The 20,009-nt window shown below is 33.0% G+C and overlaps 1 protein-coding gene across 1 annotated transcript; it reads right to left on the bottom strand.

Annotated features, from left to right (window-relative positions):
• Positions 1-223: 223 nt before the first annotated feature.
• On the bottom strand, positions 224-10,940 carry LOC111002730 (odorant receptor 4-like). Its single transcript, XM_045630536.1, has 9 exons — positions 10,676-10,940; positions 9,882-10,034; positions 9,224-9,406; positions 8,572-8,758; positions 7,912-8,005; positions 7,419-7,520; positions 7,013-7,101; positions 1,876-1,942; positions 224-352 (listed from the first exon to the last, which is right to left on the bottom strand). The coding sequence occupies exons 1-9, from the start codon at positions 10,938-10,940 to the stop codon at positions 293-295; spliced, it is 1,200 nt and encodes a 399-aa protein (XP_045486492.1). The 3' UTR covers positions 224-292.
• Positions 10,941-20,009: the final 9,069 nt, after the last annotated feature.

The raw sequence follows: 20,009 nt of genomic DNA, 5'->3' as shown, positions 1-20,009 counted from the left end.
CATACAACCCTAAATTTTCAACCCTCTACGATTAGCCCCTATTTTTATTATAAATGATATACATGGCAAAACAACGTTTGCCAGGTCAGCTAGTATCATATAAACAACAATAAAACCTTTAATAGGTTTTATTGTTGTTTATAGGAATAGGAATAGGAAAGAACGAAAGTAAAACTAATTGGTGTAATAATAATTATTTATTTATTATTCATCAAGTCCATGCTGTTGGAAACACATGCCGAGAAGAAGAACATAATAAAAGACTGTAAATTCTATGTATACAAACCGCAATCTAATCACTTCTATAAATAGTATAGAGTAATGCAAAATATGAATAAGAAGTGGTGAGTATCTGAAACAAAAAAAAAGTATGAAAACCGTCCAGCCTCCACAACAAATGGAATGTGTGAGCGGGTGTTTTGTTAGCGATTTCACTATGCATTTCCCCCGCATTAAAAACTTCATCAAATAGTCTCTCTGCCTGTTGTGAGGGAGAACAATGCGCTTAATGTTCGCAAAGCAACTTTACGGACTGGTTGTATTATAGGAATGTACCCACTCATACTTTTAATGGTGTAACTTTGTGTTAAGTACAAAGAAGTACTCTTTCGTTGGTTTATGACAAGGTCGGTCTTAACGTAAAGAATTTAATGGCGAAAACCTAACAACAAGAATAGCCATTTAATTTTAACTGTCATTTAATTTTTTGTATTTTAAATTATAAATTATTATTATAAAATATTATAAATTAGTCATTTAATAATTATTTTATTTAGTAGGTAATTGTTTTTTTGTTTGTTTTGTGTTTTTGTTGTTTTTGTTTTTTTTATTTTGTTTTTTTTTCGACGTTCATAAGTGTACATGTTTACCTATATGAATAAAGATATTTTTGAGTTTGAGTTTGAAGTTAAAAAGAATAGTTATAACATAAAACTATCTATCCTGTAAGACTGAGTTTCTCAGCTTGTTCGGTTAGTAACCGCATCCTTATAAACGTACAAATAGCTGAATTTATTATCACTGGATTTGGCAAATGAAACCTTTTGGATAAGGCTAACCTCTCTATTCATTAAAACCAAATAAGTCTAGTTACGCTACTTTAATTATTTTTATCACAATGTACACTCAATATCCCAATAGTTGTTCACGTCCTGTTGATGCGGATGGTGCGGGCATATAGCCCTTGGTGAGATGGAGGCAAGAAGGTGTGAAGATGAGAAGAAAGGAAAGAAGAATGCTCACACTGATTTAGTTTTTATGAGGAGGCATTTTTTGGCAATCACACTTTTAACATAAATTATATTATATCGATTTAGATAACTACAACTAGAAGGTAAAAAGTGGTTGCCTGGAAGAAATCGCTCGAAAGCGATAAGGCCGCCAGTTGCCCTCTTTTTAATTTAATTATTTATTTATTTATTTAGTAATCCTACAGCTAACATTAATTATACAGAATTACAAACATAAACACTGAAAATATAGCCAAAGATGGTACATTTTACAACAAAAATATTTACTTAAGGGAACAAACAAACAAAGAGTATTTTTATTTAACTTATGATTCAATTTATTTAACTAAGCCTAAATTGGTTGTGTTGTGTGATGGTGTAAAAGTGTAGGTATGTACATGATGGTGTGTATGTGGAGTGTGCTCATGATGCAGGTGATTTTGCGCCATGGATATTCTTAATACACTTTTTAACCACATTCCGCGATAACCTAAACAAGTCAAGGCCTAAATAGTGGTCATTGTATATCCGGGCAGCGCGATACAAAACTGAGTTTTTTGTTATTAATTATGTTCAATTTTATATTGTAATGTAACGAAGTGAATAAATAAATAAAAATAAATTAAGAGCATAATGTAATACTTACGGAGCTGTACGTCTTCATTGTGATGGAACTAAATTTCATCGCTGTGAAATATAATGGCTTTTGTGATCTGAAATAATTAAATGCACAATTAAAGCTGTCTATTGTTACAGATGGTTAACTACGATTTCATTTTCTTCGCCCTTATAAACTCGAGTAAGAAGGTATGGTAATAGTTTTCGGGGTAACTTATTTCTTATTAAACAGCCAACAACGCCCACAGGCAATGTACGAATGTCCACAGGCTGCGGTATCTGATGAGCCAGCTGTCCGTTTGTCTAGCCTTAATATATTATATAAATCTCCTGTCACGATGTTTGTCCGCGATGAACTCCTGAACTACTTAACCGATAGGATAGCTTAGATCTTTATTTATAGTTGCAATTGTATTTTATTGCAAATGTTTATTTATTATTTGATACAATTTTAACAGATGGTGCTGTGTTAAAAGTACCAACGTTTCACATAAGCTAACTTTCACATAAGTTCTCCTACCGTTTCCCTTGAATAGTTTACTATTATGTAATATAACAAAAACCTTAGCCACAGCAATGCTTGGCCGAGTATGCTAGTGTTCTATAAAAATTGGGTGTGGCCGACTTAAATTTTTTATTTTATTTTATTTTTTATTTTATTTATTTGGTGCACAAAACACATTATAATCTTTACAAAAATAAACTTAAAACTAATAGTTATGAACAGGATTCTAATGTAAAACCATGTGCACACTGCAAAATTAATGTTACATCAATAAAAGGCTCATAACTAACAAAGGTAACATAGTAAAAAAAAAAAACAATAATAATAATAATAATAAGTTCCTCGACACCAATTTAACGTAACGTTAACCAGGACCACAAGGGTCAGCACTTAACCTACGATGGAGGATGTCTTTAACGACACTAATGAATTTATTGATGTTGCGACAGAATATGTCCACAAGTAAGTGGTTGCTCTTTGCCATCTCGTTATATTGACGAGCCATCCTGGTCAAAGGGTTGTAAAAAGAGATGTTATTCTTATAAGTTTGAAGGGAAAATAAATTGACTTCGTTAGCTCTACGGGCACTAAATCTAATGTTAAGGCTAATGTGAGCTAGTAGTTCGGGAGAGTCTATAATGGAGTGGGTGATTTTGTAAAGGTAAACTAAGTCGAAGACTATGCGTCTGGATTCTAATGGTTGAACTTTAAATTTCAGGAGTCTATCGCAATAATTTAAGTTAGACCGGCCAGGTTTTATACGATAACATAAAATTCTGAGAAATTTCCTCTGAATTCGTTCAATATCGTCAATGTGCACCTTATAATTCGGCGACCATATAGGACTACCGTATTCTAATATACTTCTTACGAGGCTGAAGTATAAGTACAAGGTGCTACGAGGATTTTTAAAACCTTTTGTGGATCTAAGAATAAAACCCAGTAGATGGTTTGCTTTAGACGTGATGTGACTATAGTGGGCACGGAATGAAAGCTTGTCATCGAACAGGATACCTAGGTCTTTTGCAACATCTGATCTGTTAACTAATTGACCATCTATGACGTAGTTCCATACGATTTTGTTTCGTTTATTAGTAAACGATATGACAAAACACTTGTCTATATTTAAATACATGTAGTTCGTCTTGCACCATTGTGATACGGTATTGATATCACGCTGTAATGTTAAGCAGTCATCTAAATTAGTAATAGAAGTAAATATTTTTAAGTCATCTGCATATAAGAGACAATTGCAGGACAGTTGTTGAATAAGGTCATTAATAAAAACTACGAAGAATAATGGCCCTAAGTGGGAACCCTGAGGTACTCCCGATGTAACTGCGATAGGTGCAGAGATGAAGCCCTTTAACGCAACCAACTGAGTTCTAGAGTCTAGGTATGAGCAGATCCATCTATATAAACTGCCGTGGATACCATGTGACGCTAACTTATGACAGAGCAGATGGTGATTTACTTTGTCAAAAGCCTTAGAGAAGTCAGTGTAAACAGAGTCAACTTGGCCACCTGTGGCAAACACTTGACAGAGATAGTTTTTGTATTCCAGAAGGTTAGTGACCGTAGACCTGTTTCTAACAAAACCATGTTGCTTGTCTGAAAGAACAGGCTTAAAATGACTGAACAGATGAGTATACATCACTGACTCAAATAATTTAGCAGCGCGAGATAAAATACTTATCGGTCTATAGTTTTTACAATTGGACTTATCACCACTTTTATAAATAGGTATTATGTGGGCAGTTTTCCAGCGCTTAGGAAACACACCACTAGTTAACGATTTATTAAAGAGAACACATAATGGAATGGACAACTCCTTTCCGCAACTTTTTATGAAAATAGGAGGCAGAAGGTCAGGACCCGCCCCTTTGTTAATATCCAAACTATCTATTTTACGTTTGATATCTGTTACCGTAATAGAAAAGCCAGATAATATATTAAAATACGTGTTATTTACAGCACCAGATTGGTCAGTGTATATAGTTTTATTAGTTTTATCGTCAAAAACTGAACCAAAGTATCGCGAAAAAAGGTCACATATCCCCTGACCGTCTGTCTCAGAAGTATTTTCAAGTGTCATGGTGTGAGGCACTGAAATATGGCCTTTACGATTATTCACAAATCTCCAAAATGATTTTATGTCCTTGACCAACGAGTCCTCGATGGATGCGATATACTTGTCGTAACAAATCTTGGTAAGAAATTTGCATCTCTCCCTCAGCAAAGAGAAAACGTCGTAATCGCGGGGATTCCCAAACCTCTTAAACCGTTTATGATATAAGTTTTTTTCTTTATTACATTTAATTAAGGATTTGCTGTACCAGACTGGATAAGATGAGAATTTGCTACAACAACTTGGTGTATTTCTTGATATTATTTCAAATAAAAGCTCATAAAAAGCTTCGGTGCACTCATCAATACAAGGGGACGATAAGATTTCGGACCAGTTCACAGACTGGAGTTCAGATTTAATGTTTTCAAAATTACATTTAGCAAAATTAAGCCGTTTAATGTTAGCGCGTTGAAGCCCTTTAGAAATCTGAATCGGAGAAAGAGTAATCAAAATTGCGGGATGATTTTTATCTAACAAACTTAATGCAAGTGTTTCATTGACACTTATACAATCTATATTAGAAAGCACCAAATCCAACAAGCGAGCGTTTGCATTTGTGATAAAGTTATGCTGTTTTAGATTACACAGTGACATTAATTCATTTAGTAGAAGGAGCTTCTTACTCGGGTTAGGGGAAATTGACAGAGAGGGATTAATCGAATCAGAGTAATCAGGTGTGTTAAAATCACCAATTAATAAGAAATTATCCAAAGGGAAACGATTAAGAAGTAAATTTTGGCAATGGCTATAAAAGAGTTCAAGCTTGTTAATTCTAATATCAGGAGGCAAATAGCAAACACATAAATTTATGCGAGAAGTGTCACGTGCTTCAGGAATAAGAGTAACCCAGACATCCTCCATATCACTATCCCACGATGCTTGACGGATGACCTGGTATTTTTTATGGACGGCGAGTAAAACTCCACCTCCCTCGGTTTTAGCACTGGAGGAATCCGCACGATCTCGTCTGAAGAGATTGTAACGGGCGTCAACAACTTCGCCATCGAAAACACTCATATTTAAGTTCGTTTCCGTCAAGCATATAATATCGAAGTTAGAATTTAACAGATTTAAAGAAAATTGAGTTAACTTGCTACGAATTCTGTTTACATTTTGATAAAATATATTAATCATTGTGGAAATAACGTGTGATCCAGTATATAAAAACAAAAATTGATCAAGTAACTTACTAAGCAATGATAAACAAACAAATTAGTAGTAGTAATAACAATTAAGACAATTTAGTGAAGGAATCATGACTTTTAATTAGAATGGCCGGGCTTGATTCATCCTTACGAACATAAATTTGGCCATATCGCACCCAAACAAACCTGTAGTTCTTGTCAGTAGAAAATTTACGTGCCGCATGGTGTAACTCTTTAGCTTCAGGAGACAAATGTTCAGACAAGTATATCCTGCTCGACGACGAGCCGCCAATACCAATATCGGTAGTAGATAGTTTGGTGTCAGGGTGGGACTTATTGAAGCGAGTCAACGCAGACAAGAGTGTATCACGCTGACGCTGCGTTGAGAGGGTAACTAGTATGTTTCGCGGCCTTTTGGAGTTTGAGTCCATCTTAGCTACACGACGACATGCTTTAACATCACTCTCAGATACCACAACATTTAAACACTCACAGAGTTTTTTGAATAACTCCATCAGATTCTCAGACTTGCTTTCGGGTACCTCGTGAATCTCGAGGTTTAAGTCACGTGAAATCTTTTCAACTGTAAATAAACGACTCTGGAGTTTTGATAACGTGTTTTGAGATTTCGTAAGTTCAGTCTCGAGTACCCTGATTCGATTGTCTTTGTCTGCAATATTTGACTTCAAATCATTTTGTTCTAAGATGATAAAATCCGTTGTCGTCGTGAAGTCAGCCTTTACCAACTCAACAGCTCGGCTAACCTCGTCGGTCACCATGTCCTTCAAGTCCTTTCTAAGCGCGGACCGTAGATTTAGCATAAACGATGAGTCAGGGGACAGTTTCAAGTCTATAAGTTTGCTAATACTGTCCAACGTAACCGGCTGCTTAGAAAAGTCAGCGCCTGCAGAAGTTTTCGTGGCAAAATCACACTCCGGCTCTTTACACGTCGTTATATATGAGCACTCAGCACTGAGCTGCTTAGTCGACCCGGCAGCAACATCAAGGCATTCATAACAAAACTTGCGTTTGCAATTATTACACTTTAAAAAATGATCGACATTTAATACGTTATTACAGCCATGGCACTTCATAGCTTGATTAGATTCACTATTATTCACTTCACTGATTTTACGTATTCTGTATTACTTCAAATTTGACTTATAAAAGCTAACACTATTGTTAAAAATTGAATAATAACACTTATAACACGGCTAATAATACTTTTAACACGGCTATGGACTACCTTCCACCACGGTTGAAAATTGATACTTAATTAAATACTAAATTACAAGTAACGATCACAAAAAACAAATGAAATTGATTTTCTAACACAAAGTTGTAAGTCAAATGAGATATAACACTGTTCACTTTAATTATACGCTACCTTTGCATCATTATAAGCAAGGCACCGCGACTGCGCGTGTCGCTGTGGTACCAGGTGCTTTCATACACTGCTTCCGCCACACCTGTGCTCTGTCAACACATAATATTTACTGTTCTATTTATTGGATCACAAAAATCCTGTTATTTTCGCTTTAACCAAAACTCTCTAATACTCTCATTCACACACAATTTCACGTAGATGCAATGAGAGGTTTTTAGACGATAATTATAATTAACGCTGTTTTAAAACCTAAAAATGGCCGACAGCACCCAGTTTTAAGATGTTTTTTAATTCTGATTAACTACAATTGATTTACGTAAAATATTTTTAAAAATCATAAAAAAAAAAATTATATAAAATACAAACAAAGCATAAAATTACAACAGGGAGTTAACAGAGCACTTACAGCAGTGTAAATGTCGTCTGCATACCAACATAAAATACCCACTTGTGTCAGTGCTGCACCTAAAAAGAATTTGTTGCTCATTGCCATCCACGGCTCCAACAACTGCAATTTTTATGTTTAATAAAGCAATATACAGCTCAAACTATCAAGCTATGTAACGAACTAATGGAATACCTCAACCAATTAAAAAAACGTTTATTTACACTATGAAACTACTTACTAATGAAAAAATATATTGTCTCTGTTGACTTAAGATTTCATTGGCGTCTGGTAGATAGTACCAGTGACCCCAGGTCTGGAGAATTTCATTGCTCAATGAATAATTATCCCAATACAGCGAAAAAATACCAGAATTAAAAGTATACTGCCACGGACCAAGCTATGCAAATTGATTAGTATTTATTGATCAATTTTTAATTATTATTATTAATTTCTTTATCAGATGAAACTTATTTAGACCACAAGTTTTAGCTTAACCGCGTGCAGTACTTACGATATTGAAGACGACACAGCAAATATTAACAGAGCTCAAGAGAACGTTTATTAGATTCACCATAGAGAACGCATCTTCCAAATCATTACCGTATCTAAAAATTAGTTATTCTGGATTGATATAATTAAGGGTCTGTTTCACAATGTCCGGATAAGTTCCAAATAAGCTATTTATTACTTATTGGTAGGATAAACAATATTTTTTCGTTTTTCGACTGTCAGATAGCGCTATTCGTCATGAAACGCGAAGTATCTTATTTGGAACTTTTATCTTTCGAATAATTTATGTGTTGCATAGCTATTTGGAACTCTATCCATACATTGTGAAACAGGCCCTAAGTCTGTTAAATAAACTTAATTTAACCCTCAATCAATCTTAAGGTAAAATTCAAAAGGTGTTATTTTGTTATTAGCGTGTTGTAATGTATGTGATGCATATAGGCACTACGCGTTTAGTTCTCACTATTAATCTTATATAAACAATGCCATTTGAAGGTACAATTGGAAAGTGGTCTTTGTTTACCCGGCATACTTTTATAATAGAAGAAAAATACTAAAAGCCCTGTAATAATGCGAGAGTAGAATAATAAACTTTTAATTTAAAAAATCATAAACTCGCTCCGTTCTTCGACTATAAAGCGAATCATTTGTTTTGTCTTACTTTATGAGCTTTTGATGTATTTTCACGACGGAAACAATATCTTCATACGAATTGTTCATATTAGTGGTTTCAATGTAGGATAAAGTTCGTATTTTTAACTGCAGTAGTTCCAGAAGCATACTAATATGACTTGACATCGTCGTAAATAGTATATCGGATCCAAGCATCGACCAAACCGATACCACTCCTAAAAGAAAGTATAAAATTTTCATATTATTTTATTATTTATTTCATATTTCAAAGTGTGGTATGTTAATGTTAGTAAAATAACAAAAGGCTCTAGTCTCTCAAACATGTCTACTTAAAATCACCGGACCAATTAAGAGTCTAATTGCGGAAACGGAGTCCCCCACATACATACAATCACGAACAACTATCTAAATGATATATCTAACATAATTTTGATTCTTAAATGTAACTTGAATATATAGCATATTCCCAGGTTACATTTTGTCTTATCAAAAACAGCTAAATTACAATTAAGAATTTCTGTATAGTTATTAAACGTGTCACTATTTTATTAATCATTTCAACAGATACCAAAGTCTGAGCACAAACGAAGCAGTTAACATGTTATTACAAAATTCACAGCCCCCATAAATCTGTCTACAAAAGCATTACACAGACTATATCACAAACTTATAAACTTTACCTCCATACATCTCAAAGACAAAGACGATTTCGTGGTATACGGGCTTAGTTTTATCAAAGGGATAAGACAAATGCCATATATAATCCAAATAAGCCGGCGCGCCTTGAATCTTCTGATACAAATACACAACTATTGGAGTTAGATTGTATAACCATAATCCTAATATATTCCAGAATGCATACCCTTGAATCAAAGATTATACAAGATATGTAATTGTTTGTTATTTGAATATTTTAATTATTAATTATACTTAAACAATTACGCTTATAGAGGAGGAGAGACGAGATTAGAAAGAGAGGGGAATACGCGTATTTTTTTTATTTGTTAGATATTTACGTATGGTCCACTAATTTCTAACTAAGTCTACAAATACAGTGAAACATGGTAACGTAATTTTATTACTTAAATTTGCAATACAACGCGTTTATGTGACTGACTTCCACTAAAAAAGAGTGCCAGTTTATTGCCAGTTCTTCTGTTCAGTTCTACGCACTTGATTTGAGAACTGGCAGTAAATGTAAAATTAGAAGCATTTAATGTATATTTCTTTTATTTCGACGTTCATAAGTGTACATTGTATTACCTATATGAATAAATGATTTTTGACTTTTGACTAAAAGACTATAAAAATCGATGTTTATTAATATAACATACGTACAAAATTGAGCAATGCGTAGTCGCGAAAGCTTTTTTTGTTTAATCTCAACGGCCTCCTTATCGCGTTCGGACATCGGCCAGATATCCGCCAGCTCAATCAAAAGGTGTTTAAAAGTGTCTTTTTTGTACCAAAGCGTCAACAATTTGCCAAAACCTGAAAGACAATAAAATTGCAATTTAAATAAAACTTGGTACGCAAAGGAAAAGTTTGAAACGAGAATCCCTTTTTGTAATTTTACTTAAAGCAACGGCATCAAGAATTGTTTTACTCTTTGTTTTAAAATACACAGAGGTTCACAATACAGTTTTTTATCGAGAAAATAAATGTAAAAAATGTATTCAAGACCCGCTTTTGAGTAGATCTAATACATTAATTTTTTCTATTTACTCAATGAAAGGGCTTGTTTTTAATTATATTTAATACAATTAAACACTATTGTTCAGCGTGTAAAATATTCAGTATGAAATTGGCTAAAGACATTTTTACTACATCGTTATTTTACGTATACTTAAAAGACATGTATTACGTAGAGATATATAAGTTCAGGTATAGATATAAAAACAAATTTTAGTGACGTTGGTGGTATTATTTTTCATACAATAAATACGCAGTCAATCATACGTTTCATACTTTTACGTTTCAAACTGAAATAAAAACCCAATTTTTTATTCAAATGTAAAAGTAGGTAAAGGTATATTGTGCTGGCGAAATTATTTTGAGCACAAATGTGCTTTATGTCAATTGTTATAAATATAAATAATTAAAAAGTAAAGAACGACAGTTAAAGTACTTACTCATCGTATCATAACCAGCGATATGCAAACCTGATACAAATTCCACCACTGACGATGACATAACCAGCTTATTAACGACGTAATTGATCTCGCCAGCGACCATCAGAAATAAAATAAGACCAGAAATAAAGAACCATAAATTTGTCCACAATTTTCGAAATAAATTATTAGATGTAGCTTTGAATGTTAAACCTATTTTTCTGGTGCAAAAATCACATAACTTCAAAGTATTATAAATTTCTTTTAGAGCTTGATTTTCGGACATTTTAACAACTCGCTACTGAACAATCAAAGAATGAAATATTTCCTTTTATAATATATTTTGTCATAAATTATTCCATACTTTTGTGTAAGTTTAAAAGAATAAATCTTTGAACGTTATCAAGGGTTGAAAGTTCCCATTACTTAACTGATTTATTACTTGGAAGTTTTATTATTAAACCCATAATTTAACTGTTTCAACTATTCGTTACATTTATTAGTAAATTATACAAGAATTTCTATTGACTTTCCGCGATCAAATTATTTCTATTGCATATGTACAATACGAAACGGACGTTAAGGACTAAGGAGAAGAAGGAGAAAAGGTCGCCCAAAAAGAGGTGGAAAGAAGAAGAAGAAGGTGCCTAGGATATAGAATAAAAAGTAAAAAAATAAAATGTGTAATAATCTTAGATATATATTATAGATTTTTTGTACTAAATTTTTACTATACACTATACAGTATACTTACACAGAGTCAATTTATTCACAAATCTGTGAAGCCACTTCAAAATATATAAAGTTGATATTTCAAAAACATAATACAAAAAAATAAATGTATTAGTTTAATAAAGTGTTTAAAATTTTTATTGGCGTAATGTGTAAAATTAAACAACATTTCTCCGTTTTGTGGCACCAGGTTCGCAGCTTAGTCTCGCTCAAGTCGTCGATTTCAAGCATTTGGCGAAACTACGGCCAAATTAAACTTCAAGCATATTTGAATACAAATATCAACGTAACTGTTACTTGTCAAATGGTTCTAGGATTTTGACGCCTCGTCCGTCAATTTGGAATTGGGATTCGATTTTAATATCTGTTTTTCTAAGTATGGATAAAGTTAAAAGCAAAATGTAAATTACGTAAAAACTACTTATTAATAGTTAAAAAATACTGAGTATTTAGTATAATATTGATGACGATGACAAAGGAATGATTTAATTCTTACGGACGGTTAATTTTGACGGTATTTTTCTGTTTATGTTATTTTCATGAATACCAAATATTTTTCTAGTAAAGCAAAATATTGTATATGTGCCACAGTCACCAATTAATAATCTAATATCTTGTATTTATAAAGGTTTTGTATTGGTGAAATATTTTTTGGTTAAGTTCAGTTTTTTAATTTTTTCGTTTCAAAACAATCTTTTATTTATATAATAATTTATACAAATAAAAGATTCCAAGTCCTATGATGGTGTCAGAAAATTAAAAACCTTTACCTAATAATTGTCAGTTACACATTTTATGAAATAATTCAGCGGTAGTTAAATTATTCTTCGGGCTTCACTAAAGTAAAACTATTCAAGTACTTACTCGGTACCTGAACGTTTATAGCACCTGCTACTTGAGTCGTTAAGTAACTTTGAAATCTGTATTAATGTGAGTAAAGTATCTACCTCAGTTATAACATAAATTATCAACGCCCAGACTAAACTAAGCTAGAAAAAATACGGCAATACTAAATTAGCACTAGTACCCAGTATTAATATATTAGTAATGATTATAAGTATAAGTTTTCAATATTGTAAATACTCTATATTTGCGTGTTGGAAATCAATTCATATCCATTATTAGTACTCGATACATGATCTCTAAACATTATTGAAAAAAATATTATCTAGAATTAGGATTGGTTGGTTCTAACTTATAATAAAATAAAAACAACTTAATTAGGAACCTAGGTAACACTGAAAATGTTTAGAAAATGAAAAACGGCTTAATGTAGAAATATGCCAATACTTTTTTGTTCTTTGGGTAATCTCCATTCCTCTCTACACATCGTCGCATTCGATAGAATCATTAAGAAACGCCCATTGTGCCCCAGTGGGCCCATTCTTCATCTTCTATGGCATTTTCTTACGCTTATGTACAGTACTGGTTAAACCAATTTTAAATAGCACGAGATGGGGCTTCATTACGAATTGCTAGTCGCAGCTTATCACAGCTTTGTTGTTCAGTAAGCACACAACGAACGTCATAATAAATCATTGACCAAAATATTTCTCGCATTACGTTCATTTTCACATATAACAAGATTTTAAGATTTGCGGTCAATTTTCAAACACAAAGACTACATTGGATTACCAAAGAGTTCTAAAATTGAAATTCAAAAAAACTTTTTATTAGCATTGTTTCTAACTGGCAATATTTTCAGTGTTACCCACGAATATAATTACATAAAGTTGCGGAAATAATCACTATATATATATATATATTATATATTAATAAAATAGTTTACCAAAGAACCAAGAAATTTATGTTCTCACATTATTATATGATATCTCACATTTTGTATGATTTCGCCACAAAATTCAATGGAATTGATATTTTATTGCGTTCGCCCGCAAAATCTTTCGAGATAGGAAAGCAATCTCAGTAATGAACCTCATTGGTGTATTCAAAGTTTGAAGCTTAAATCCTCAAGTCGAAGCCTCACCTGACTCAGATTACTCCGTGCTAGCTTTCAGAGGCTTTGCGGGATTACCTCACGTCCGGTTCCGAAAGTATCGCCCGTTTATCCCAACATCCCTACTTTGTTTATGCTCTACGTTTGGTAATGAAAATCGGTTTATGGATACAATTATTTGAGTTTAGAAGCACTAAAATAATTAAAAACATATGCTGTTATTTTAACCAATCAAAAGTTTTTTACCTATCATTTGTCCACTTCTGCTGCGCTCGAAACATCGACTGTGCGCAGCTGTCAAATATAACTTTATGGACACTGCCTTATACCTAGTAAGTAGTAATGGTAAGTAATGGTAATAATAATTTCTTGCTATACTCAGATACATAAAAACATACCCTACCTCCTGATGTACAGAAAACTGTACTTCAGCATGCATATAACAATAACTTTTTTGTAAACGCTAAAAACACAACATATTCCATTATGTTGTTCTCATTATAACGGTATTAAATTATGGATAACATGAAAACCTCACTATCTAATAAGTGAATACAAATTAGGAAAGGCATACAAGTATAAAAATATAATCGTAAAAGGCTGGTCACTATTATTTTCTCAGTCACATTATTATTTTATGGACGCTTTTATAAAATGAATGAGCCCTTGAGAGTTTTATGGCTATATTTTCCTCAGTCACCGTTATAATATTAGGTCCTTACATATGAAATCGATGTTTGTCGTATTGGCCACCTTGTCCTTAAATATCTCCTCTTTGGTTGGGAATTCCAAATTCAATTTTGATGTGAAACATCTATAGCCGCACGTAAAACCGATTTCTGGCGTAGCGACGCATGCCGTGGCGACGCGTCGCCACGCTATATGATATACAGTCTAAATAAAGTAGTAAATTTCACATTAAAAATATTTAATGAAAATAATGTTTATTCAACAAATAGTCATCGTTATCTGGAAAAAAACGTAATATTTCATTTGATCATTATGACACATTTAGTTCCTATCACAATCTGTTCTTTTCTGCTTATTACTTTTACAAAATAATGTCGATGTTTCACATCTGCATATCGTCCCGTGACGGCACACATTTTTTTTTTACAACTATTTACTCGTGCATTTGTTTTTCTAAAACTATGATTCATTTCATTTTCTAGGTTTAATTGTTTTTCTTTGCGTTACTGTATTCATAAAATGTACATAAAGTATTGGGATATTTACGAATACGAGTTCCATAGATTAATGATGAGTATGACGGCGGTGTCGCAACATAAAACCCAGTACGTTTTTGGTTCCAACGTCTTCGTTTTGGACATTTAGACGTGCAGAACAAGCCCCATGGAAAGCCGGAGACCTACGTTGATAATGAAGAATTGGAGCCTATCATGGAAGTGAATCCATCGCAAACTACTGCTGATTTAGCTGCAGGCTGCGTTGTTAGTGATTTAGCTGCAGGCTGCGGTGTGAGTGAGTTAATTAAATAAAAGCTTAAAAGGTGGGTGGTAACCCCACGAATTGTAAATGGTAAATGAAATCGACACGCGTCGACTGCTGCGTTAAACTAATGAAGTCAACCAACACAATAATGAAGGGAGATTTAATTGAATAACCTGTGATGAAAAGTGGGTTCTGTACAATAGTCGGAAGCACTCATCTCAATGGCTAACTCGGAACCCAGCCGAACCAGCCAAATCGTACTCCAAGGGAAAATTGACTCCGAAAAAGTTACTTGTGAGCGTTATGTGGACTAGAGCCGGGATCGTTCATTCTAAGTTTCTTAATTCTGGCCAGACGATTAAGACAAAAGTCTATTGTCAACAACTGCTAACCATGATGAAAAAGCTAGCTGCTAACCATAATGAAACGAGGCTGGTCAATTGCTTCAGCCAATTCGCCACATATCTACTTTTTGTTTCGCCCATACAAAACGCCAATTTCATATCTATAATCTAAGCAACCGCCACAATTTAAAAAAAAACCTGTTCTATATATTATAATGTACTCGTTTGTCTTTTACCGTCAAATTATGTTTAAGAAAGAAATAAGTGGAAGAATTTGTAGGAGGCTATAATTAAATATAACAATAACAAAAACTTGACTTGACGCTTAGTTCTCGAATAAACGTTATAATCGTAAAGTACGTTGCATAAAATTTAACGTAGATAGAAGAAAGTAAAGAATTAGCGCGAAAACAATTATACTCTGGCTTACTTTTAGGGCGGCCATATAAAAATAAATCTAATTTGCAGGGCTTACAGGGATAGCTGCTCTTAGACTTGCCATAATCCTCTCGAAGAGTGAGGATAAATGTATAAGCTTTTTTAAGATTATCATTTCACGTTAATAGTGATATATTTCGGAGTTTAACAAATGTTCATTTAGGTAATTAAATGCACATTGTGCTTTAAGTAAATTGTAAAGAGAAACAGTGGAATTGATTTAGCAGGAATTTCTTGATTCAGAAAACTTAATAATTTATCTAAATCTTCTCCTGATGGATAGTTCTATATATGCGTGAAAATTGCAGGAAATCCGTGCTGTAGATTTTGAATTTATCGCAAACACCTAAAAAACTAAGTCTATGTGACTTAGTTTTATATTATTAAGTGATAATGAAATAAGTATCTACATACTTGTACAAATCATTGCCATAGAAACATGAATCTTTAGGTACTTAGTTCGAATTCCGGCTGTGAAAAAATAAATGACAAAAAAATGAAAAAATCACTGAATCAAATTAAATAAATAAATAATCTGCAACCTCTTTAGATAGATCTGAATCTGTTTCATGATCATTTTCAAATCTAATAGGCAGATGATCAGCATCCTATGCCTGACACACGTGATCAACTTTTTGGGTCTAAGACATGCTCGTTGAAGGATAACACCGAAAATTTCTAACCTCGAGGTCTCGAGGTCAATGAAAAGACACAGTTTCAGTCATTCACTACAAGCATATTATCACTACAAGGATATATTTTTTGATACAATCACTTCAAAGGGCTGAGAACCTGGACGAATTTAAAAATATGTATTTATTGCTATTTTCACAACAATCACCTACACAAAGACATTTTCCAAATTAAGATCGCCTTAAACTCACAAATAATTCAATATACATAACGACAGTCTGATAAAAACAAAACAATTGGATAACAATAGACAATCAATGCTTCAATAATCTTCCATCTCGGTAATCAACAGCGCACACGAAACAAAACCATTGCAGCTGTTTAAACAATACAATTCAAGATACATTTTCCTATATAAAGCATACGTAATGCAGAGAAATCGTTACAGAAAACAACTAGATATTCAAATATTCCGATTTCAGCGAGCAATCTTTTCAAATAAGCCAGCGAGTTTTTGATCTTAAATTTACATAATTCGCGTTCATTCGTTTCAGACATTTTAGTTTTATTCTCACCTGCAGTCCGAACGTATCTTTTAGAATCATGAGCACCTCTTTAATTTGCACGGAGCCCTATTGTGGGTAAATTCAATTACTACGGAGCCTGAATACCTACTTGTACGTGTGGACACCGGAATCTTGAAGTGTGATTGTGGCTTTTTGAAGTAGTTTTTAAATTAAGGATGTATGCAGTGAGGTGTAAGCTTGTTCTAAAACTATTGAATAAAACGAGTATATGACGAAATGATCGGTTTATGTAAGGTTACTTAGGCGATGAAAACTATTTTGTTATTGTATTTATTTTGTATTAGATGTATGATCAGTGTTGGCCTTGTGGCATCAGCGTTCGACTCTCATACCTGAGGTCGTAGGTTCGATCCCCGGCTGTGCACCATTGGAGTTTCTTTCTATGTGCGTATTTAACATTTGCTGGAATGGTGAAGGTAAACATAGTGAGGAAACATGGTTAAGGATATATTTAAAAAAAGTTACCAACATTTATTATTTAATTGTGTCTAGCGACAACATAAATAAGAGAAATCACATTGTACTGTAAAATAAAAATGCAAAGGCTCCCAATCCCGTATTAAAGAACGTATCGTTTCAGAACAGATTGCGAACTGTTTTAGCCGGTCTACAGAAAATAGAGCTCCAAGCACTTTGCATAGCGAATATAAGTAATGAGTTTTTGAGCGTACGTTGCACCAACCGAGCTCATGTGAACCGAAAGGATAAAAGGGAAGCCAAAATTGTCGATTCGAATAAACTAATTTTGATTATCATTCTATTAAAAAATAAATTCATTTTTACTAATTTTGTCAAGATCTGGTTTCTGTATTACTGTACGGACCTACTGTAATCAATCCATAATAAACAATGTGTTGTCGTGTTTATTTAGTTGAGATTCTAATACGATTGATTTTACGTAGATGTATATAAATATGGGTGAGTAATATTTATTGTAAAAATGATTAAAACATTTATTGCTGTTTCAATTTCTTATACATAATGGTTTTGTAAAACGCAACACAATTTTTAAACTTATCACTTTACCTTTACCTTAACCTTTCAGTAATATTGACAAGTAATAATAGATGGATTTATGAAGCCATTTGTAGCCAAAAGCCAAATAAGCTTTTTTGCTGCAGAGACCTTTATTTAAAAGTACCAAAGATTCAAATCATGATATGACTTGTCCCTATTTAAGTCATATGAGAATAATAATTTAAACGTTTAATAGCTAGTAGTAGTCAAACATGTTCCAAAGAATTGAAGAAAGAAAATAAAAGAATTCCCTTTAAATTGCAAAGAATCAATTAATAACTAATAATTATGTATGAAATTTTAATTATTAGTTATTTATTGATTAACATATTTATGTAAACATACCATAAAACTAGCATCGAATTAGTTCGCGCTAAATGTTTATTCCCCTTTAAACATTTATGCGAAATGCTGCGCAGAGTACGATAAAATTTTATGCGTTTAGTAATTCCGTTTCAACCATTTCGTTCACTATGTGCTTAATTTCCAAAGTAAGTTGGTTTAATATTACAGCAACTTAATCACTTTGCTTAACTGATTTACCATAAAGAACATAAAACATAATATTTTGATGTTTACGTGATTCAATACGAACCATCTTCATGAATTTTCTAAAAAAAAAATTTATATTTGTGTTAAAGTGCTTTGGTTTATATGTTTAAAGGCCTTTCACGTAAATTTTACGCCAGTTACTCAAAATATTCTTCTTCACGGGAAAAAGTATTTGTTCCAGTCATCGAAAGACCTAAGCAAGGACTAGCATGTAAGCAAGCTGGCTTCTAACAAAGAGCACATAATATCATCATATACATAATAAAACATCAATAATATTGATAATAAAATAATATTTTTTTTAAAGGCAAGGTATCTTTAAAGCGTGAGAGAGTATTAAAAACCATAACTTTTGACATTAATTATATTTAATTTGACTCTTCTTATTAATAGACAATTGCATACCTATTTTTATAATGAATCAATCTGAGTGTACCACTTTCACTAAATAAGCGACTTATTCTTATTATTCGTTAAACATATGAATATACACTGGCTAAATGTTTGACTAATTAGTTTTATAGGCTAGTAGAAATTGTGCCATAGACACTTACCTCCCAATACATAAAATGTTTTCCATTACAGAAACCGTAATGTGTTTTCCAAGACTAAGGCAAAAATAAGCGAAATGATTTGCTTAAATTTAAATTAACTCACTTGAATTAAAGACAATAGTCCTAATTTTGACGTCAGCCGTGTATTTTTAATGAGTACGATAAAACTGAATACCTCATTGCTTACAATATTGCTCCGCTCTTAAATTTACGTTTAATGCGGAATGTTTGAGGATTTTTGCCAAATGGGCAATTGCAAAAGGTTGAAAACCAAAATTTGGACGAACACATTACATGACTAAAACATCACATAAAGCTGAAATTTTGGAACTTCCCCCGCGTACAATTTTATGTTTATGAAAGTATGTAGTTTTATCACACCACAAGCTTAATAGCATACACGCGAAGCTGTCCACAGCGGGTTATTAGTATATTCAAGTGCTGTGTGAAGTGTGTCACTTAATAAACAGTTGAACAGCTTTACAACTGCTCCTTGTAAGTGAAGTGAGTGCCCTCACTCGCCCGCAGCGTTAGCTGAGCCTCTAAATGAAAGCCTCCTTGAGTCCTACACATGTTGTTTTAACACCAGTCAAACAAAATTTACCGTTGTATGTAAACTCTCTTTGATGAAGTTAGAATAAAAGTTAGAAAAAAAACCTGTGGCATCAATCCTTGGTCGTCTTGGCTCCTGATTTCAAGATATTTTTTCTTGACAGGGTAGTAGGTGCCGTCAGCAGTCTCTGCCTATGGCATGCCATGGCATGGTTTCCTCAAGATTTTTCTTGACATAATAATAAATGTTACGCAAATGTTATGCAACGCAATATTATATGCAAGAACGTATCAAATATCATGATGATGACAAGGCCAATACTGCTCTTAACCCGATATTAAATCAATATTAATATTACTAGTAAAATATTTCCTTTTTTAATCGTAATAAACGACATTCTTTTTATGGCATTACTCCAAAAATGTTGGCGTTGCTAAAATAAAAAGCTAGAAAATGTAACATGTGAAATTTTAATTCGCTATGTAGAAAGGAATTTCGACCTAGGCATCTCGCATTCTATTCTGGAATTTGGAATG

This window comes from Pieris rapae, chromosome 12 (assembly GCF_905147795.1).
Source record: "Pieris rapae chromosome 12, ilPieRapa1.1, whole genome shotgun sequence".
Lineage (NCBI taxonomy): Eukaryota > Metazoa > Arthropoda > Insecta > Lepidoptera > Pieridae > Pieris > Pieris rapae.
This window is presented reverse-complemented; position numbering and strand designations above follow the sequence as displayed.